The 23,514-nt window shown below is 43.0% G+C and overlaps 1 protein-coding gene across 3 annotated transcripts in view; it reads right to left on the bottom strand.

Annotated features, from left to right (window-relative positions):
- The window catches only part of ATP8A2 (ATPase phospholipid transporting 8A2), a 314,203-nt gene that overhangs the window by 12,466 nt on the left and 278,223 nt on the right, over nucleotides 1-23,514 (bottom strand). For all 3 annotated transcript variants that reach the window (XM_026065895.1, XM_026065896.1, XM_026065899.1), the window contains 2 exons: nucleotides 19,436-19,540; nucleotides 3,750-3,841 (listed from right to left, as the gene is read on the bottom strand). In XM_026065895.1, coding sequence (XP_025921680.1) covers nucleotides 3,750-3,841; nucleotides 19,436-19,540 — 197 coding nt within the window. The remainder of the gene's footprint in view (nucleotides 1-3,749; nucleotides 3,842-19,435; nucleotides 19,541-23,514) is intronic.

Below are 23,514 nucleotides of genomic sequence, written 5' to 3'. Positions count from 1 at the left end.
AATAAGGTGCAAAGCATACTCTCTGTGTTCAGATTTACTCCACACAGTCACCATACTCTGTCAAAGGAAGAGGGATTTTCTTTGCTAGCATAGGAAATCTGGGCCAAGCGCAGTAATCCTCATGCAGGCACAGCTCTCCACGTTTCAGGAGGAATGCTCAGCTCTGTTTTCAAGAACATGCTGGGACAAATCACAACTAGCCAGTGATAGGAGATATTCCAAATTACAAGAAGGAAGGCACAACAGGGCTCCCCAGGGACTTTCTGCACGGATGGCCAGGGTGGAGGGTACCTGAGTAAGGGGGGAACATCACTGTCCTCATCCTGCTGCTCTGGGGGCACAGGTGAGAGGGGTCGGTCATGCAGGAGGAGAGGGAACACAAACAGCTTTCCTTTCTCCACGGGATAGAGAACACTAAACTGACACCGAACTGAAACGACAGCTGTACTTTCACAGGCTCAGAGCAAGCAGCGACACTAAAATGGATGGAGCCTTGGAGAGCTCACGTGGGGAAGACCTCATTGCCAGCAAATCCTTTGAGACTAAGGGCATTTAGGAGTCAGACTAAAACTGCTCCTTCCCTGGAACGGTGGCCCCACTGCACCCAAGGGAAGAGTGCAAAGAAACGCCTCTGAGAGCAACCTGGTGGCATTTCCTGCTTGCTCTTAAGGGGCTTTAGAAAGCAGATGGGAATAGGGAATCCACAATTTCACACGGGCACCTCCAACAGGAGCAGCACCAAGTCCTGGAGGTGAGTGCCACTGCCTACAAGATTTCACTGAGACATCAGCACACGAGCTTGTCACCTGTATAAAACTCTGCCACTAAAAGCCTCATGACAATACCATCTAATGGGACTTCCCCAGATAGGGTTTTTTTCCCCTAATTTTTTAATAAATCTTCCCAACTGTTATACTGATGGGAAGGAACAGCATGAACTTTGATGTTACAGTGTGTAGATAAATTTCCTTTATGTTTCTGGCAGTTCTACATGATGCAGGAACACAGAAACAAAGCCAGAGCAAGAAAAAACAACCACAAAGGTCTAACATGCTTAAGAGTACACCTCTGAGGTCCCTTCCAGATGGGCATGAACTAGTCTTCCGGGCAGCCACTCTGAGCCAGTTCCACTCCTGGGAGAACAACCTGAAGCAATTGATCCTGGCTAGTGTTCATGTATGGCTGGCACAGTACCGGCCGTGTGGCTGTGCGCCTCCCTTTAGGGAGTTTGGGGGCCAGATCTGCCAGACCACAGTGCTTAATGTGAGCACACCAGCCCTGCATTCTGCCTTAAGGCAAATGCTGTGCTAATGTTTTTGGATAGGAGACAGCTCGCCAACAGATAGCTAAGGAAACAAGCAGACCGAGTGTCTATCTTGCAGTAAAGGACTGTGCAGACTTGCCTTAAGCCATCTTTTTTTGCCCTGTAGACCACTAGCAGCAGCCCAGAAAGTCCTTGTGTGATTTTTCTAGCATTTGCCGCATTCCCAAGTGATTGGAAACAAAAGGGGATTTAGGTATTGTTTCTTCACCACTAAGTAAGAAACAGTTGTTGTCAAAAGTAAAATAAAGATACAGTATTGATTTGAGATTTACTTTACAACCTGTGGGAGGAAACTGAAGCGTATTTTCCTTTCTTGCTGTGGTCAGAGCAATTGATTTGCCTAAGCCTTTGTCAGCTCTAACTAAACAAACCCTTCTCCTGCTTTATGTGCAAGTGTCAGATTCTGAGTTGAAGTCACACAAGCAATTTTTGGAAAAAGTGGCCTTCACAGGCTGGGAACTTGGAGCCTGGTGAAAACACATGAACAGTTCAAGACTTCAAACAGAGTGCATGTAGTGTGATTTAAGATATTGGCCCAGCATGTCAAGGCTACTGCCCTGTTCATCAGTTCTTTGCTTTGAAGATTTCCAGCATTTAGTAAACAGTTGTACAATTTAGGGTTGTGAAAACAGCACATATGTTCCCAGGATTTCACATGGCCTTGTACATATAGCAGCTACGCAACTTTTGAAAATAACATTTGACAAGAGATGACAGAAGTTTTAAAGAATCATGGATATGCCATAAAAAGCCTTTTCAGTCCTAGCAGCTTCACAATGAAAATTTACATTCATGGGAAAAACAGACAATTGATTGTAACCTGTCTTGACTAGACAGACTCATTTAGCACTTAATCATTTGCATTTTTAGGGGGCTGGTTATCCAAATTAGGGTTTATTTGAGATCTCATTTTTCTTTCCTAAAAACCATTCACCTATTAACAACCTGATGATGTGTTCTACAAAACTCAAAGCATGGATCAAGTCTGACGAGTCACCACCAATGTATCTCCTTTCTGCACTGTGCTAAGTCTCTACAGCAGATTTCCTTGACAACAATTCATTTATGTATTTTATGGTTTTGGTCTGCCAATCATCTCCTCTGYCGTTTCCTCAGACGGTGTGTTTGTGGGCCTGGAGGAGAGCCGCAAGGAGCATCCCTGGCTCCTTAACACGAGGGGTAAATCCTGGAGGGAGCCCATGGCCCTGGGGCTGCCCTGAGCCCGGAGCAGCAGGCTGGTGGCAGAAGACCCCGTATCCCTCAGACGGCAACAGTCCCATGGCTGCTCTGGCCTCAGCACCCAGGGCACCTGCTGTCCCCTGCAGGGGGCAACATCCAGCAGAACCAGCACCCTCCCTCCCATTCTGGTCAAATCCTGCCTGGAATATAGGAATACTCTGGCATTTGAGTGCTCACATCCCATCCCCACCTCCGTGGCCTGGACCACAAGAGCCTGCTAAAGAAAAGGATGCAGTTAGCAAATGAGGTTTGACTCCAATTAGCTTCCTGGGATTCTTAGGCAGACAAAGATGTCATTTCTCATTGCAACGAAGATACAACCCCCAAATCCTGAGTGCCTGCCCCTTGCCCTGTGAGAAGCAGCACAGCATGCAGGGGGGCTATTTTCTTAAGTAAGATGAGCATATTTTGACCAACTGCCTAGGCACAAGAAAGACTGCACTTCATCACCCGAATGGGTGACTGGACTCCCTACTCCCCTGACATCCTGGTCCTTCGGTGCATCTGGCCTACAGAGTTTTTACACTATTTTTAACACTGTGGAAGCCCTGACAACACACATGGGTGCAGCAGATGCAGGCCTGTCACATGTTCCTCTATGAAGGAGAATAAATGGAAGACCTCAACACCAGCGAGAGAGGCAGTTTATTCTAAATAGCACTAGTAGCAAGGTGTGAGGTTGCATCTCTTCTCCCAGCAGAGGACAAAAAGGAGATGAGTGAAGCGGTTCTGCACACCATGGCTTGCTTCATCAGAGGAGTATAAAACAAATTGCGTCACTGAAATATTACTGTATTCTCAAAACCACAGCTAATAAGACTTTTCAAAAAGGAACCATTTCTATTTAAGCAAGGCTCTATCACAACACTGATTTTATCCTGCAGAGTTTTTGATTTTACAGTATTCTTGAGACTATCAGGATTTTACATTTAGAGAATTTGTGCATTGGGATTTTGTCATTTGGGCCTGTTGATTGGATCCTAGGGAATTATCCACATTTGAGCTCCACTTGCCTAGGGCCAAATACACTAATTCCACTTCCAAATGTATGTCTCTTGGTTGGCAGCTCAGCCTCTGCACTAGATTATCTCTACCTACAATTTAATTAAAAAATAATCACCCTTCGCTTCACTCATCTGGGACTGACTGCTGTGAAACACACACGCATACGTGATCCATTACTTACGTGATACACTTTGCTGGACAGAATGAGCTCGGAAAAGGCTTGGAGGAGTTTTCCTGCCAAGCCTTTTTAACAAATGATCACGTTCGTTCAYGCTAAGGGAAGAAAAAAAAAGATACATATATCAGTGAGTAGGCAGATAATTTCAAGATAAAAGTCAACTATATTTAAAGTACTTGGCAGCTTTGATTTTGTTGGTATTTGTTACAATGGTTGTAGCACAAAAAAGAATCTCATCTGTCTTTAAACTGCATACAAATCAAGAGCACTCTATAATAATGCAAATCCCTCCTTTTTAAGGTCATTTTGCCTAAGTACACATTTAGTTGATCTATCCCTCATATCACCATCATCATGATGGCGATGTCTATAGGCCTTTGATATGATCTGTACCAAATTTGACATCTCAAGTGATATAGAGCATAAAAAAGGAGATTTCTTTTTACTATTATGCACACAAGTCATGACACCCACAAACTGCCTTAGAGAGGAGCGATGTACTGTTGCTTAGCACATGGCAAAAGGCTTCTATCATACCTGCAAAATGACCCAAAACAACCAAAAGTGGCACCCATCACTAATTTTGTCTTCTACAGAATACTCTCATTTCCACCTATACTGAAAAAAACACATTCTACCCAGTTTTTAGTTAAAACTCCCTTTGGTTTGTTTAATTCATTTCAAAGGCCTGAAAAATTAGTATTAAATTTACAGAAAGTGAATACACAAATGTAAGGTGAAAAATACAATATTCTTCTCAATCAGTTGAAAGAGACAAAACTGACTAGATTTAACACACATGTATAAATCATTACAGCTACTACCTACCCTGATTCTTATTTAAAAAAAAAAAAAAAAAAGGCAAAAAACCCACCACACCACTCACTACTTTGAGAACTTTATGCCCAGAATAGGCAAATGCTGTCTAAGATCCAGGTTTCAAAGCACTTATCTAGGCATATAAGTCTAACAAAGATGTCCAAATTTTGCTGAACTGGGGTTTCAAATAGCTGTTAGATACCAGAATATTATGAAATACCTATTATATTCTATTTTAGTTAAATTTACTATGGGATTGGGTGTTTTTCTCTCACTCTCTCTCTCTTTTTTTTTTTTTGGTCTCACACTTGTTCATAATACTGGAATGGAGACCACGAATAGAACAGATCTGTTTGCTTATACGGCTCTTTCCCACTTCTTGATGCCATTTGTACCATGTTTACACTGGTTGTTTCCATCTGCTTGTTCTTTCACATCTTTTTTCACAAGCAGTAATTCCACTGGTTATGCTGCAAATGTGGATATATATCTGAARTATGAACATCAATATCTTTCTTGGGTTAGATTACAAGTTCRCATATATTTGGTATATGAAATGGAAATCCCAGTAAGCACAGCTGCTGCTGTCAACAAGCTTACAACAGCTTTAAACTGGCAACTCCCTTTCACTGAAGCAGTTTGCTAACTTCAAACAAGAAAGTAACTATAAGAATCTCCGGGATGCCTATAGCATGTAATCCATCTATGTGGGTTTATATTTCACTTAATATTCCATTAAGTTWATATCCAGACTCGGAGTCCTCTGTTCAGTGCCTAATGAGATGCCCATGAAAGAAAGGCAGGAATCCTTCTATTTTCCCCCTATGGTCTCCAGTCTGGCCACCTGAACAAGGAAATTGTACAGCCTGTTCACCCTTCGTTAAATCCTTATAACTGTCAGCATTTCCGGCCACTTTGTTTTTTTCCTCTCTTTTCCTTGGCACAGCAGAATTACACCTGTAACCGGTATGCCAGGTTCTTTTTCCTGCCTGCAGTCAGTGGTATTTCCTCAATGTAAAGCACAAGTTGATGACAAATTTGGAAGTAAAGCTACARATACAAACTGGGAGCATCAGAGAATCTCCAAGAGCTCTTGTATCATTAGATCCGCATGCATTCAAAGAAGAAAGGACTAGAAGTTTCCACTAAAAACAGGGTTTCAGCATGGAAGATTCTGAAGCTTGGAAGATCCAACTGGTAAGAAAGATTGGCTGGTTGTAAGATAATTAAGTGCACACACAAGGAAACCTCCAACAGTGTAAAGGAGGCAGAAGAATGGAAAGAACATACTACAGAGGATCAGTGGATGGGGGATGGCATGCACAAAGCAAGACATGAGATTTCTCCAGATATGAACAGGCTGACAGGGTTGACAGGCTCTAGAATCTATCAGTAGCGGCGCGTGCACAACCCACTGATACTGCGTTGTGCAACCTCGGGCTGATTGCAGAAGACTTCTGGGAACTTGCCAGACTCGTAAGAGTAGCCAAACACTGTCTGAAACTACCATTACCCTGTGAATGAAAGAAGCAAGAGCAGCAAAATATTCCAAAGGCAAACTATTATTGCGATAGGAAAGAAAAAGCAAGGGGTTGTGGGTTTATGGAATGCTTGTTCATCTTCTACATGTAAAGGAGAACATGCAGGTTGGGTCATCGCCATCTCAGTAGGAGGAGAACYAGGTGGCAGTCTGGATAGACTGTTAAAAAAAAAAATCTTAAACTGATCAAAAAAGTTAGTTCTAAGGGAGAAATATGCAACATTTTCCACAAAATTCTGATATTGAGAATGCTATTAACCAAGGCAGCAAAAGGCATGAGGAACAAATTCTTCAACTGCCTGTCTACCACATAGCAACAGATAAAATGCAAGATGGTATCTGCTACAGGCCGTTAATGGTTAGTTCTTCAAGCTTTTATTTGCGAAGTGTGGATGAAAGTGTGCTATCAAGGGACTTCTGAACACGAGTGACACAGTGCTGCTCTGAGGAAGCCAAAGCTACAATATCTTTGATATTGCTAATTATAAATAACAATTTCATAACTGAAGTCACATCTGAGTTTCTCATTTGGGAAATTATACTGATCTCATCTGTGCAGAGAAAGAAAAGCTCATGGTAGAATTAAAGCATTTGAGGTTTAAGTACAAGTGATGATTAAATAGACTGAGAGTCAAGACCAGTCAAGTAGTATAAAACAAACCCTTAATACACAGAGCAAATGCAACGCAGCTCTTCTGAAATGGATAGGTATTTGATTTTTAACAGAAATTAATCTCCCAGTACAAACCCTGAAAAGAAAGAAAGGTCAAGTTAAGTGGATTTCTTAACAAGACCCCAGTGTTTGCACTGATATCAACAGATTCCCTGCTTGCAGGAGAGGTTTTCTTCTGCTACCAAGAGATAACAGAACAAAGTACTGTACATCTCATCAGCCTCCCTCACACTATGGTGCAAAACTAACGATGATCTTTGACTCCTGTGAACAAGGTTAGGCCTTGCCCACAGAAATGTTGTGGGTAAATCAATCCTGAGTATTAGCCATGGTTGTTATTGTTAATTCTGCTTTCCAGTCACTCAGTGCCAGTGCCTAAGCCCTCCCACACAGAGTCTTGCCAAGGCAGGGTCTACAGGTGGGCATGTTAAAACGCATCAGGGCAAAGAAAAAAAAAAGAAAAAAAAAGAAACCATACTCTGAATACTGGATATATTTGTGCTTATACTCAGGACCTAAAAGATGACATCAAAGTGAGGAAATGACAAAATCAGATACCCTCACAGTAGTCAGTGACCCAGAAAGTGACAGTGAAGTATGCTGAAGTTGGTTGGTTAGTGACTTCGGAAGGGGTGAGACATCTTCTATCTATGATTACATGAAGAACAAAGGACAGACAAAACACTGAGTTAAACCAAACAAATAAAAGTTCAGAAAAAAAAAATCGGGGGGGGGTGAACCACAAGGGTTATTATGAAGAAGTGATAAAAGTAGTAATTACTCAAGTCCGCTAACACCAGACTAAGTTGCTATCAATAAAAAAGAAAACCTTGTGCAAGGAATACCTCTGCGACGGCTTCCTGAGAGGGTCAAGATGATTCCAGCCTGTCTGGAAATCTATGCTAACAACATGACACTAATTCATTAAGCGGATGACAAACCAAAGGGTAAAGTAAAGGCAACATATTATTTCATAACAATATTTTCCATTCTGTGAATAAAATGAATCTTCCATTTTGTATCTGAATTGCTCTAAAGCATCAGAGACACTAATTTTAAATTTTGTGTTCCCTTCTTCTCACCCCTCACAAAAGCAAACAGTCCTTAAATCTAGGCAACAAACATCTGGCTTTACACATTCAAATGAAGAGCATCAAAACAAACAGAATAATTCAAAGCTGACCACAAGGTCCTGCTGGCTCATTTGCTCAAGTAATTAAAAAAAGATGAGCTTCACCACCAATTAACCTACTGAGCACTAATTAGTGTTAATGAGGATTTGCAGTACTTGGTATAGCTTGACCCAGAATGTCCTCCTGAGTTCACTAATTGACTGGTGGCAAAAGCAGGGCTCACAAAGAAGGGAAGGTTAAAGTGGATGCAGGTGTCTCTCTTAAAATAGGGTCTTCCCTGAGAAAATGCATGCACTGATCAATTAAAAAAAAAACCTCAGTGTCCCCCTTTGTGCACAGGAACTGAGCTGTTGTGAAATGAGTTCATATTTGGTTATGATTTATTAGTGGAGATGCAGAACACAGACACACATAATGGGCAAAGATACTTTGTTGCTATTGTTTTTAGCCTGCTGCCCTTCTGGATTATTCAAAACTCAATCAGATGCACACAGGAAATGATTTAGTTTTGTTTCCTGCCTTTCCACTTTCTTGAATGAAGAATTATGCTACCGGTAACTACAGCTAGTAAAAACTACACAAGTAAAACACAGAAGAGTATCCCAGCCGCTACCCCTCCACCATAAGAATATACAGCAAATAAGTGGCAGCGGCACGGCTGTTCAGTGCAAGATACATTAACGGACAAGCCCAGAGGACAAGGAAACGTACAGCTGGTTTTCCTGTCATTTGGATAACTATGAATCCCTTTGCCCTACTGCCTGCAGGTGCAGCATCACAATTTCTTCTCTTCTATGCCACTGCTGCAGCATGAGGAACAGCTAAATCATTGTACAGCTATGGCTTAAAACAGAAAACACTCTAAAGCTCAGGCTGAAATTCTGACTTTTAACTCCATAGGTGTGTTGTTCATCCCCCCCCAAATCCACGCTCAAATGGAGCAGCAGATAAACCCTTATTTAGCACCTTTCTCTCCACTGTCACATTAAACACCTTGTTGTCTGAGATGCCCTGTCCGGCTTGCATTCGTCTGCTTTTATACGTGATGCCTCGGACCCTGTTGGTGTTGCACTAGGAAAAAGCCAGCGAGGTAGGGAAGAAGAGAAGCAATTGTCGCAAAACATCTGATGTGGCTAAACAGAAGTTAAAAGATGAGGAAGTTTCTGTAGCTGTAATCTTTGGCTGAGGATTAGATTTTGAGGGAGAAGAGGGTACTCTTTTCTCCTCTTTTAATTTTGAATTAAAACCCAGTAATGGTTTTCTTCCATACTTTCTAAACAGTAACTTACACAAAAGCTTACTGTTTCTCTGTTGGTATGCTTCTGTCCATGCAAGTTACACCAACATAAAATATTAAGACAAAGAAAAAAGGTCTGAAGCAGAAACAGGCTTTTCCAGCTTTGATCAGCCATAATCATCAAACCGTTTACAAGCAGATTGTTGATTTTCATTTCCATCTCTTGGTTTTCAACCTCCATTAAGTTTCCTCTAAAGGTTAATCAGAGGTTCAGGCATGATGAATTTTACATTAAGTGTGACCCAGCACAGAGGACTCGCAGATGCCTCCCCGGCTGTGAGAACGTACCAATTATTTCTGAGGATTCATTCAGGACTTTTTCAGTTTTCACTAGTTTCCTCTCTCTCGTCTTTCGTGCATCACAATGCTGTTTAAACACTGYACCAGGCGTTGTTCTGGCGGACACAGAAGGGGTAAGGGGGTCCAGGCAGAGTCTGGGGCCACATTTTAACGGCCTGGAGGAGATCTAKTCGTCTCCGTCATGCACTCCATCCTCCCTGCTGCCTGAGTGCACTCCCCCAAAACAGCCCTTGCTTTAACTTGCTTTCTTTTAGTTTAGACTCAAATGCATTACTTGAATTTGCCTAAGGGAGCTGTTAAAATGGAGCGATGCAGCAGGCAAAGAGATGACAACTGAGGCAGACTTGGCATAAGGAGAACAGAAAAATAACATTCTTGCAGACCAGGAGCTCAAAATTAAACAAGCCTACAAATAATCTCAGGTGCACATCACACTAATGCTGAGGATTCAGCATAACTGCACATGCTGAAGTACCCAGCCCAACCCAGGGCTTTGGAGGAAAGACCTGTTGAAGTGGAAGTTTCACTCTTACTAGCTGAGAAAGCAAATACACCTCATCCTCTGGGCTTCGGAGGCAGCGCAGCAACAAATCACCCTCTTACAGCACAGTCAAAGCAGCAGCTACAGGCGTCTGCTGGTTTCTCTGTTTTTGTCCATAAAGGGGAGATGTTATTTTTGGTTATCTAGCATCGAATTGCAGGAATGTTTTACTATGAGGTCAATCAGGGTAGGAGGTCTTTTTAATTTAAAAGGCAAACAGACATTACTGATAATGAAGCTGCAATGTAATCAAAGGAGAGCCTTTCACAAGGAAGTGTCTGAAGCATCTAAACAGTAAAACAAAAATCAGCATTTTCTTTGTGGAGTCAGCATCCACACACATGCTCCCTAATCACTCGGGATGCAGCCAAAGTAAAGAAACACCCAAATTCAAGACCCTTGCATTTTCCTGTAAATATTCAGCAAGCCATCAACAAAGTCCAGACCAAGGCTGCAACATCGAAGGGCTACCAAGCACAGACTGAGGGGATGCGAAGCTGGGAGTGCGGCCTATGCCATTCGCAGGCTCCGAGGTGCCTATCACAGACCATTCCTGCACCAAGACAGCTATGCTCAAAGGAGTACCAAATCCTTCCCAAGGGCATGGTAGCAGTTAATTTTTGAGGAAAACTGGAGGCATTATGCCCTGCCACAGTATAACATCACCAGGCATTGCCACTGGAGCAGCTCTCCTTCAGCTGCCTCCCAGTACGTCACTGCTGCAGAGGAAAAACAGCCTTAGCCTAGACAGAAAGCAACTATTTAAGGAACATTTCTTATTTTTAAGTTATATTTGACAAGCTCTTGCCAAATGTTTGTCTGTTCAACATCAAATGTGTCTGGGTGTGCGGCCTTGCAAGACCAACTTAGGGCAGCCCTGTAGCAGTGAGCTCCCCGGGCCCACAGCATGCGGGACCTAGCTCTGCTCGCTGCCAGCTCCAGCAGGCCTTTATCCTGCCTGCATGGCAAAGGTTAAGAGTGTCACACAATGTTGGTGGCAGCACCACGTCATTCTTCGTTGTGGCAGATGTTTTAAGCAGTTCCTGCCCCTGGCAGCCATCTTGCTACAACTGTTTGTGGATGCATGCAGTGGATGGATCTGAGAACCTGATGACGGTCACTACGCTGTCCCAGATCCCCGAGCTCATTCGTCATGTGGGCCCACAAACAGTTGAGCTGACCCAATTGAGGAGATGGGGTAAAGGTGGGACCACATGACCATGGCTCATAGGGAATGGTCTGGGAAACACTTAAGCCAGTAATGTGCCTGCAAATAGGCATGTGGACCTATAGACTTCTATGGGTCCTAGAGATACACTGCCCAATGCCCTAGAGATACACTGTTAGAGCTTGTGATTTCGCCTGGCAGCATGCTGGTTCAAAGTACAAATTTCCCTTTCCCCTTACACGTGGCATTCCTACCCCCACATGTTTGAAGGCAGGACCTCAGGCCACAGGACCCCACTGCAAAAGAGACCCCAGAGCCAGCATGCAGTAGGTGCCACGCTGGAGGTACACAGTCTGCCTGCGTAGCCAAATCACCTTGTGCCCAAGGCACTGTGCAACATTAAATGGAGGCCAAGGCACTTCCTGACCTTCAGCCAGCCCTGCGTGCAACAACCATATTGCACGCAGAGCTCTGGGACCAAATTCTCCACTCTAAACCCACAAAATCCTCTTCAAGTTGGTCCTCAAAACTGTATGGCTAAAAGCAGGACAAAGCTTTTCCAACACGCAAGTTCAATTTCTCTTCTTTCTTTTCTCACTAATGATGTCTTCAGGCAAAAAAAGCCAAACAGATTCCTCCTTTGGCTCCTAAAAAGATCACTTGGACAATCCATTCTAGCCTTTCACTTTTCTGGGTGTTATTCCTAGACTTCTTTCTAAGACTACTTCTTTAAACAGAAAAGGGTATCACCAAGCACCTATTTTTAAAATACCGTCTAGAAAAAACAGACACCAAACATCACCTGCCTCCCTGTAAAGCAATGAGCCTACGAAAACAACAAACAGGATCTCTCTACTTAGAGCGCCTTCCGTTTGTAAGCACTGCAAACACCAGGCATGTATTTGGGTATTGCATGATGGGGGGAGGGGGGGAGCAGAGACATCATTGTCTGCTGTCCCAAATCCCAAAGCCAACCAACTTAACACAAAGCTGAAGCTGCCCAGTTTTGCCTCAGGCCTTTCCAAAACGTGGGAATCGTCTCAGCTTAAACCTCTGAAAAGCAGAAAAGAATAAGTGTGACTTGCTGTGTTTCAGCTACCCTCACTTTGGTATCAGTGCTGTTTACTTCTCTTCCATAAGTGCTTCACTTTGCACTTACTCTAGTGGGTGCTTGGTCATATCCTTTACAGATAAGGTGGCAATACAGTTGCAGTTACAACATTCTTTTCCTACTCACTCATATTCTTTAAAAAAAAATAGTCACCTTAAAGGTTGAGGTTTTCCATGCTTGCTCTCTACACAAAGGTGACTTTTTGCCTTAAACCAGAAAGTTTGGATAAAGTCCACTTACATATGTTCACTGAAGTTAAAGATGTCTGTGTTTAAAAACTCTAAAAACCCTCTTTCTTCTTCTTTTTCTTAAAAAAAAAAAAAAAAGCTAAATGAGCTCAGGGCAACAATAAAGACTGATGAATTTTGAAAACGTCTGGACACAATTCTGAGTGAAGCTCAGAACATTTACTTGACCCCCCTCCCCCCCAAAAAAACCAAAGGTGGTTTTAAGCTTTTAAGTGTATTTAAAGTATTTTGTAATTGTCTACTAAATATTTAATATTTAGTGTGACTTTTTATTTTCTTGCCCTCCCCAACTCTTATGGTAGGTTAGAGGAGGGAGTGTGGCCTGTGCTGCCTCTCCTCTGCGATGGGCTTGGTTGGGTGAGGAGCTGCTGAAGCCATCATGCTGGGATGGCCCTTACGGAGCAGTCCTCCTGCTGTGCAGCCTGGAGGGAAGATTTCTTCTTCTCTCCCCTGTGGAGATCCCTGGTGCYCAACCCAGTAACTCGGGATTAGGCATCAGAGAGGTTGGCCCCTTAATCAGTTTTAACGCTCATCTTCTTAAGTTCCCCTTTTTTCTAATCTTTCCTTTCAATTTACAGCTTCATTTTGGCCTTTGTGCTGATACTGTACCTCCGTCAAACTGGCTTTGCTAGCAGATTTGACCACAGCTCTAAATCCTTCTCCAGGTCACCAGGTTTTAACCTTTTTTGTGCACTGGATCTCCCTCACGGTTGCGATAGGCACAATCGGGCTGCAAAATAATTAATTGTGCTGGGGAAGGGGCACCTCAGCTCCGCCCGGCACGTGCTGGGCTCCGCGCTACCAGGCGCAGCGCGGTAACGCGCAGCTTCGTCGCCCTGGCTGTCGCCTGAAGCCCTCTCTGCTCTCTGCTCCCTCCCACTGCCTCCCTGCGGCTCAGCTCCGAGCAGAACCAAACCCAGCCATTTTAACACCTCACATGCAGGGGTTGGAAATACCGGAAATTAACAGTACATACTAAAATAAGGAAATAATGTTGCGATTCTTTACTGACAAGGGACAGGAGGGAGAGAGAACGGGACAAGTGTAAAATAAAACAAAATTAAGCATTTTCCACCTACCATACATGGACGCTTACCATATGGAATCAAAGAATTTAACAAAAAAAGCACTGATATCATTTTATGTGCCTTTTGCTAGTAAAAGGAGTCTAATATCTTTTTACTAGAAAAGCTGCAAGGAAAAATCGTAAATATGCCAGTCACTTTGTTGTGTATGCTGGTGGAGAAATCTCGCCTTTCCTTCCCAGAAATGGTGTGAAGAACATCTGGAAAAATTGATAAAGAGACCTTGAAACCTCAAAACCAAAATACACCTCTCCCCTCTTTAACTTCATTTTTATGCTCAGCTGCACTGGATGGGCCAGATTCAGATCACAGTCATGCGTATCCTGAGTAAACAACACAAGTCAACACATTCACAAAACTCGAATTTGGCTCCACACCTCCAAAGCAGTTTAACCAGTTGGAAAACCAGGACCGAGTTTGTTTCAAATACGATTCATTGTACCTGCCGATGTGAAGGGGCCTTACTGGCATGGTCTCTCTATTCAAAGGGATGTAGTCTGAAATGCATCAATAAAGAGACAAAGTGCTTTGAAATATAATGAGCCCAAGCCTTGTTCCCTCTTGATGCTAATGAGAAAAGCTCGCCTCTTCCTCAGCCCTGAGGAGATCAGGTCCTCAGTTCATTCTTTTTTTTTTTTTTTTTTTTTTTAAGAGAAAAGCTAAGTCCATTTCACCATTTCTGCCTTTGCCTGCGTGAGGCTGAGGGGGCTGCAGCACTGCTGTGGGGCGCAGCTGCAAGCCTGAGTCAGGTCTCCCCCGTTCTCCTCTCCCTCCTCTCACGGGACCTACTGAGGGGGCAAGTCCCCAGGAGTACCTACATCAGCGCCTCACTGCCGACCGGCTCCCGCAGCTACGGGAAGGAGCTGGCATCTGAATTCACTCAAAGAAAACCGAGGCAAAGATAAATAAGACAGCTTGCTCTACGGGGGAAACTTGGTCACGCGTGTTTCACTGTGAGGTAGATTTGGGGAAAAGCACTTAAATGAAAGAGAACCTCCACCATGGCGGGTCTCCTTGTTGAAGACAGACAGTGGAGAGACCGTGGGGAATTGCTATTTTAGGTATACTGAAAAACAGCATTTGTTTTTACAAACTGGAGATAAAACGAGGTGGCTAGCTGCTGTGTCAGTGTGCCTGAAAGTAGTAAAAAGGTGTACTGAAAAATGCTTGCGCAGAAGCACAGTGCAGTGCTCCCTTGTCAGTTTGCAGCTATACAAAAAATAGTTCAGTAGTCATTTCACTTTTTTCTTTTTTTTTTTTTAATAAAGACATAGCCTTCCAAATCTCTGAATAATTTGAAGAAATTGTTCCCACTACTATAAGGATGATGCAGACACTTCAGCAGTACCCCAGACCCACCCCTCAGCTCCTTGTAAAGGATGTAAACAGTGAAAGCTCCATTGTTCTTCAGTATCGAATAATCTTCCCACCCCAGCCACCGACCGATTAAAAAACAAAGCACAAAACCAACCAAAAAGCTACTCTCAAAGGGAGCTTTCTGGCAATTCTGAGACAGAAAACCCCTCTGAAACAGGAAATCTATTGTAACGAAGAGAGCGTGCTGCATGGCTTTGCTTGCTGTCTATTAGCTGGGCATTTTAGCAATAAAGTGACATGGGTTTCCAAGGTAAAGTTTGCTTTGGTCCCTAATCAGGCTTTACTCCAACTAACTCCTGCTGACTTCAATGAAAGGTTAGATGGAGTGAAAAGCGAATGAAGACTTCAAGATCTGTCCCTTCATGAGCCAAGATTTAGTTATAAACTTATTTAAAGTCACAAAAATCTCTCTGCCGTTGAAACTCAATGCCACAGTTGAACACAAATCTGTAGAAAAACAGTTTGTTTTCTTTGTGTAAACCTTGCATGTTAACATGATTAGCTCTGCCAGGCAGGTGCCTCCACATGTCCATGTTTGCTTTGGCACACGAACTGCCCCTCTCACCTCTCCAAATTCACGTAAGTTTAGTGCGCAACTTTAGTGAGAGTGCCAGGGAGCCCCCTCCCAGCGGGCACCGAGGCTGCTCGCCCTGCAGCTGGGCTGGAGGCCTGCCCGGCCACCACAGGCAAGTGCCCATGCCCATCCGCTACGAGCTGGCAGCTACTGGCCAGCACAGCCCGGGAGCCCACGCTAACCCCTTACTGCACTTGCTTCTCGAGCTACTGCTGGTGTTGCCAGTGCTCCAGATCCTTGACTCCCTTGCTTAAATCCCCTGCTCCTGGAATCACCTGATTTTGCAATTTCAGCTTCCAGGAAAAATAAAAGCAAGTTTTTAGCTGTCAAGATAACATAAAAATACAAGAATATGACCCTTTAAGGCTCAAAACAAGACACTTGCATTACTAATATCTTCAAGCATCATTCTAGTGTTATTTGCACAGATTTTTGGGAGCCAGCTATAGCACTCAAGGTTGATTACGCTGCCTTTCTTCCCTGCACAGACCAGACACTCCCTGACCTACCATTTGCCTTGCTGTTTGCTCTCAACATTGTTAAGGGCAAAAATCTGCATCGGCTTTTTTTTTTTTTTTTTTTTTTTAAGATCAATAAAAGCAAATCCAGCTTTAGAAGCTGGTTAAAGGGGTTAAAAAGGATGCAGCTAGTGATAGCGAAGACATTTTTTTTTATTAACCTGAAAAATGTCTCTAGCAAGAACAGTTGCTAAGGAGAAGACCACCTAAGGCAGGACGTGCGTATTTTGGTATCAAGTGGAATACGTAGCTCTCCCCGTGCTCCTACTGACACTGCAGAGAGGACCCAGATGTCATCCTGCCCACATTTTACAGAAACCTGGCTGAACCGCAACAGACTGTTGGCACCCTGTTGTGCAAGTCTAGATGCACTCGCTGCCTTCCAGGGCTTGTGAATTGCTTTTTGTTTAGCAGAATAATCCTTAACATCCAGATCTTGCACCTCATTTTTCCTCTAAGGTCTAGGCAATGATAAAAGCAATTAGCTCCCTAAATCCCTCTCTTATCTGTAATTGGGTGTGATTTTTTTTTGTTTCTGAAAAAACACTGGACAAAAATAGTGGCCTCTACGTGAGCCAGGAAAACAGACCCTGATGACAGCCAGCTTATCTTCTGCAGCTGCCTGAACAAACCAACACCTAAYGGATGTGTTTCCAGGAACGCTTCCAACCACGAGCTAACACTGTTACCGAGAGGTGACAGACGGACCCGGGCAGTTTTAATGCAGCTCTCTGCTTTCCATTACAAACGAGGAGACTGCAGTCTCGCGCGCACTGTCACACCGGCCAGACGTGCCCCGAGAGCAACGGGCTCTGCGCAGGAGGGAGGCAGGCACATGCCTCTCAGCACTCCCCACTTCCAGCAGCTTCGAGGAAGCTTGGAAAAAAATAAACGGGAAGCAGAGGGGCTGTGAGTGCACAAAATTCCCAGTCTGCCTCTTTCCCACCCCCAGCCTTCCCTTAGGACAAGCGCAGGATTTCAAGCAGGTGTGAAGGAGCCAGGAGACAAACAAGAGATAAAAGGCAGAACAACTCTGAAGAGCACTCGGGAGGCCACATCACAAGCACGGCACAGTAGCTCCTAGCAGGCAGAGGCACTCCACCATTATCTAGTTCACAGATGGACCACCCAGAAAATCTGGGAGCAATTAGGAAGGCGAACAAACAAACCGGGGAAAGCAGGGGGAGGGAGGCTGGCCAGGAGGGCCAGAAGGGATTCCTTACATCATCTCCATGCAAGCGTTGCAAGAATGAAGTGAAGCTATATGGAGGAGGAATGCACATGAAAGAGTTTGCAGTGAGAATGTAATAAAAGAAAAGGCTATGAAAACATGTAGCATATGAATGAATTACAACACAGCCATTAAATTTACAGAACATCAGGACAGTGTGTAAACAAAGAGGAAACCCATCAAATTCTCAGGCACACACACAAAATGCTAACTGTCTCTCCGTGACTACTACCAGTATGTCAGCCTGCCTTGCAACCCATGCAAAACCACAGATTCACTTGCCTCTCAGGCTGTCAACAACAGGTAGTTGAYAGGGGCAGAAAAAACAAACACTGGGAACCAACACAAATGCAACTCTACATCCTGTGCACAGATATGAACCACAGCAACAGCCAAGGGGCTCATACTAACATTTGCATGTTTGGGAGCAGCCCGCTCTCAGGTGGATTGGATGCCACTTTTGGGGCATCTAATCCATCTGTTAATCAGCAGTTTGCAGCACAAAATTACACCTTTCATGTGTCCTTGCCTGGGAGGCTGGCCTGACCGCAGTACCGAGCACTTGGCTTCCAAGTGACTTCAAGGTGACTACTCAGACTCTCTAAAGCAAGGCCCATTTTTAATTAAATGTCTCATTTTAGGCACTTCTGTTTGCTGATTTTTAACTGTGGCATAGAGCACAGCCTTTGTTAATTTGTGCTACAAAGGCTGCTTTTTCATTTTAAATGATTCTAGGTGCAGTTTGCGACTTCTGCAAGGGAGCACAATTTATAAATTGTATTTTATAGGATTCAAACATAATGGCAGAAGATGACTCATAACATGAAAACAGGATATACCAAGTGTTTTGAAGTGATTTTAGTCAATAACACTGTTTACTTTGTCTTGGCCTCTGAGAAGCACTCTGGTCACTAAGGACATCTTACAAACACATTAAAGTTGACATAAGACTTAAAAAAAATAAAAATAAAAAGCTTTACAGTTTACTATAATCTTGGTAAGCTCACTCCCTGATAATTTTCCCTAAAAATAGTGCTTATTAACTCACAAGTTCAGCTGAAAAAATTTTCTATCCAGCTTGCCTTAGCAGCAGCTACAATATGGCAATTAGTTTACCTTAGAATAGACATCAAAGGCTCAAAGGATGACCCTGCCCCACAAGAACAAAATCTTTTAAAAGCCCCATTCCACTCAGTTTGCTAGTTTATAAGGTTTGCTAAAATCCAGTTTAATGATCATGTAGTTTCTTAGCAAGTCATGTGGTGCCATATTGTTTCAAGAACAGAAGAGCTAGTCCTGAACCCTTTTTGAACTTGGGAAGCTTTTCCAACTAGCTGATGCAGAACCACATTCTGGGATGGCAAATGAAACTGTTGGATGCAAAAGCCTCGCTATGATTTTCTTTAGCTTCTTTCACAGGAGACAAAAGTTCCCACACAACACACACTCTCCCCTCACAATGAAGGATTCAATCATAGCAATATGTTCAAATCCATATGGTGCAGAAACAAGGGAGAGGCATGATGAGAAACTGAGACCTCTGTAATAAGGGGCCTGTACATCGCAGCAGAAAACAGCAAAAGCATAAAAAAAAACAAAAAACCCCACCCAACTCGTGAGATGAGACTAACCAAATAAAGTTGTTGGGCCCAATGGATTAACCAGTTCTCCTTTTAACAACAGTTTAACTCGCTTCATATCCTGAGTCACAGACAGTTTCTTCCCCTGACATGGTTGTCAGATTGATTTTTTCTTTTCCAGTGGCAAGGGAAATACACTGTCTTCTCCAGAACAGTCTGGCCCAGTGGCCAGGTAATAGTATACATGTTACCAGGCAGGAGATTAAGCTGCAGTTTCTAATAGAGCCTCACAGCAACAATGGAGAAATGAAACTGCAAGGGTTGATTTGGGTGAGGGCAGGAGGCATATATACAGGAACAACAACAGTGAATGAATAATACAGGAGAGGCACCTTCTCAGCCTGCCTGGAATCAGACTGGAGTGATGAACGAGAAATAGGGAGGGGAGACAAAAAGAAGGGTCTGTTCAAAACAGTAGTATAGAATTGCCTCACCTCTTTCCATTACTATCACGAAGCATGGCTTTTCCCAGCTCTCTGGTCTTCGTCTCCAATTCCTGAACTTCCTCCAGCAAAGTTTTATGGTAGACATGCTTGGCCCTGTATCACAAAGAAAAGATAAGAACAGAAAAACAAAACAAAAAACATGCACGACCATTTGTGGGTTTGTAAAAGACCAATTTTTCCTTTGCAGATGAGAGGTGCAAGGCCCTCCTTTCATAAAGATTTGGGAAATAAGGCACAAGGAATGCACATACAGAACAGTCAGTCCAGGTTCGCAATACCAGGAAAGTATCACACAGGAAACGAATCAGAAGGACTTCAAATTCAGCAGAGCTTGCCTGCTTCAACACAACACTCTGCTAAAAACTAACTGGCTGGCAAAGCCACTGGACTACGGAGACCTGACACTACTGCCGTGGGACTGCTCCGGACCTGGGCACTCAAACAAAAGGACGGGGCCACATTGAGTATTCATGTGGCAAAACATGATTCCACTCCATCTTTTGAGCCATGCATCGCGCTGCCCTGAAAACCCGGGGAGAGTTGCTGACTATAGTTGCCATTCAGACCTCTTGATTTTCAGTTACCAGTTTCACATGACTCGGAAAGGCACTTCTCTCCCCACTGAGCTTCAAAACAACAGTAACAAGACAGACTGTGTCCTATTTTCTTACTTTGGGCATTCAAAGAGCAATGTATACACAACACATGCGACCAAATTTGGAGAGCAATGTCCCACACACAGAGACGTGGGCCTTTTTTTTCAGCCTCACCTACCACTTCAGTGCCTTTATTCCTAACTTCTGCTGGCGTAAGGAGAGAATCTAGCCCCCTCTGCCTTGACATCTACAAAGCAGTAATACACAGTCCAGGGATCTTTTTCTCCAATGGAGAGTTTTTGATCAGCTTCCTCTTTTGTGTCACTTAAAGGAGAAAGTGTCCCCGTGAGATGATATTGATTTGCATGTGACTGCACAAGGAGCTTGAAAACAAGATGGAGCCAAGTCAACTGAGATACCATTTGCTTCACTGCATTAAAATTATATTCAATTCTAGAGATGGCAAAGATTTCTTTATAAATTTTATAAAAATCTTATACACAGATACTGTAATCTTCAACCAGTGATGAAAAACAATGTCAGTCTCTCCCTACTAGAGAAATAATAAGTGTATACATGATTAAAATATAATAAAGATGCATTTATTTTTTTAAAGGCACGATTTTTATTACTCCTTCCCTGGGGAAGGAGAAACAGAAAGCCCACAAAATCTTTGCTGAGACTATTTGAGATGACTGTAGCTTGATATTAATACTCAGTTATCCAAGTGCTCTGGTTTTTGTGGTGCCAAATTAGGCCCCAAATGTTGCAAGGTGAGAAGCTAAGATTAAAACCACTTTTCAAAATAAATCTGAATGTAAGAGAGAGGAAAAAAATATATAGAGAACAACAAAAGATGAAGCACAGCAAAATCTGGAAGCAAAAGGAGAATATCATGATGTTCTTAGAGGAGCACCCAGATAAAGCCACCAGAGATGTACGATTTGCAAGAGAGCACCAACATATTGCGACTGGGCGATAAAACAGAGCAGCAAGGATATTTTAAAACTTGTACTGTTTCAAGAATGTGAGTTTACCTCTAACTGCACAAAAGTTAATTATGTTCAAGTTACGACAACTACTTAGGTTAATGGTAAGACTCAATCTCCTCTTTGAGGAAAGGAATCTATAGCCATTTTTACAGATGACAAAGCTTTGGGCTATTAACCCTTACAATCTTTATAATTGACTTGGCTTTCACACTCTTTTTAATTTGAGTAAATACATTAAACATTGACCTTGAGCTCATATCCTGCCTTTTAAAGAGACCATGTCTACTACTGTAACATTGAAGACCGAGTTTCAAACTTTTAAAACCCTTTAAAACCTGTTTTCCCATGGGCAAGAACACATAAACCTACAAGTTATGAAATCTCTCCCAAGGCTTCTTGCTTATCTTTATCTTTCCACACTGTATAAAAGATGAGAGATGTTTTTCTTTTCTAGAGTGCAATATTGAATTCAAAGTATAAACTCAGTGGAACCTTAGCCACACAGGCCAGATAGTGCAGCACAGGCAGAGCAGGCATCGCACAGGTATTTCACAATATGAACAAAACACTGTCACCCTGAAGTCAGGGGGACCGAAGTATGATGAAATGATGAAATATATGGGCTCTGTGTCATGGCAGGGTATCCATAACCTCCCCCTACCCTCCAGGTAATATTTACACACTGAATCACTTGACTTGGAGCAAGAACCTCCATGGAAGAGTAATTAATTTAGTATTTCTAAAAGTGCCCCAACTAACCTATCCATGTGTTTCTAAAACAACAGATACTAAAACATTGTAATAATTGCCTCACAGTCTGGGCCTACTCCCATCAAAATCAGTGACAAATATTCTTTGGATTGCTGGCAACGGGACTGGATACTTCATGATTTTTTCACAACAGCACATCATTAACTTTTGATACACAAAAATATAGGCAGAAGTCTTAGCGTTTACCTTGCACTTTGCTTTAGATGCATGATCAGCCCTCAATAAATTATGAGCTCTTGTGTTCAATCTTACTGTTCAGCTGAAATTTGATGCGGTACATAAAGGCAGGCTCACCTTTCCACGCACGCTGGGACAGTAAGATCAAGGATTATAAGAACAGCTGGGGGTTATTGCCACATTTTGAGCAGCCCTTTCACTTCCAAGCCAGGGAAGGGCATAGCTTCACGGTCCTAGGAAGATACTGGGAGATTCTGGAGGGCAGAATCTGTCAGGGGAAACGGGGGGCTCTTTTCTCAAAGATAATGATGCCTCTACTGTGACTTATTTGCAACAACATCATTTCAGGTGCCTTGTGCTCCAGGGACTGCAAGTGTGTGGATGGGAAGAGCTCCTCATACCTTCTCTCTTATTTACACTGCCAGAGCTGGCAAGTGCAATATGCTTCCTTCCCTGCCAGCCTTCCCCCACTATCAATAAAAAAGGCACATCAATATTTTGGTAATTATTGGAAGGCTCAGGAAATTTCTCGCTATAACACTAAGTGTTGAGACACCAGTTATTAATAAATTCCTGCCCAGCAAGGAATAAAATAATTTTTGCTGGAATAAACTGTTTTTATGATTCCCACACAGCTTTATGGGTCAGATATTTCAAGACTTCCTAGCACCAGTGACCTGTATTCAATTGACACATGCCAGCTATGAGCAAGAACTCACCTTACAAAGTTCTGTTCACTTCAATAGTAGCACAACCGGGACTTTTACAAGGGAAAAATCAAATCCAAACCAAGCTACTCAATTCATGGTAGTGGACCAAAGTTAACAATGTGGTATTGCAGGCAAGTATTAATAATAAGCTTCCCTGTCATTCTAAAGGGAGAAGTTTTCCACATTTCTTTGAATCACTTAAAAAAAAAAATACAAATACATACATACACACACATTAGGCCTAGAGTTGCAGAGAACATGGGAGATAAGAGGTGTGTTGACAACTGTAGCCTGTGTAACGAAAGGACACGTAGAACTAGCTCATACTTGCATTATGGCAAGTTTGCACTACATGCTTGCATACAGCATTACAGATTTTGATAATGGATACAGCACAACACTTTAGAAATAATAAAATTTGCATGGTCTGAAACATACTTTTTTTTTTTTAAATTCCCTTTAGCCTTCTTCCAGATAAAAGCTCTGTACTGTACTTATGCTTTTCTGGCAGTGTTCTGTACTGAAATTAGGCATACGCCTTTTGGGTCACATGGATCCTTTTTCTGTGGACTTATGCTTCATGTCCAAAAGAAACTGAAAGGGATAAATTCCACGGCCATGAGAAGTCAGAGCTGCTGGAATTTTATGGCCGAAAACGGATTCTGCTGAATTACAGGCAGCAATGTGGTGTAACCACTGCTGTGGAAACGTGCTGTCTGATTTCCAGAGGCCTTGGGCTCGAGTTGTGAATGGCAAGCCTCTTGGAAAGGAAACAGGCCTTTACTCCTTCCATATGCTAGTGCTGATAGCCGTATCATTTC

This window comes from Apteryx rowi, unplaced genomic scaffold (genome assembly GCF_003343035.1).
Source record: "Apteryx rowi isolate R43461 unplaced genomic scaffold, aptRow1 scaffold_233, whole genome shotgun sequence".
NCBI lineage: Eukaryota > Metazoa > Chordata > Aves > Apterygiformes > Apterygidae > Apteryx > Apteryx rowi.
The sequence above is the reverse complement of the archived record's forward strand: the minus strand, read 5'-3'. Positions and strand labels throughout refer to the sequence as shown.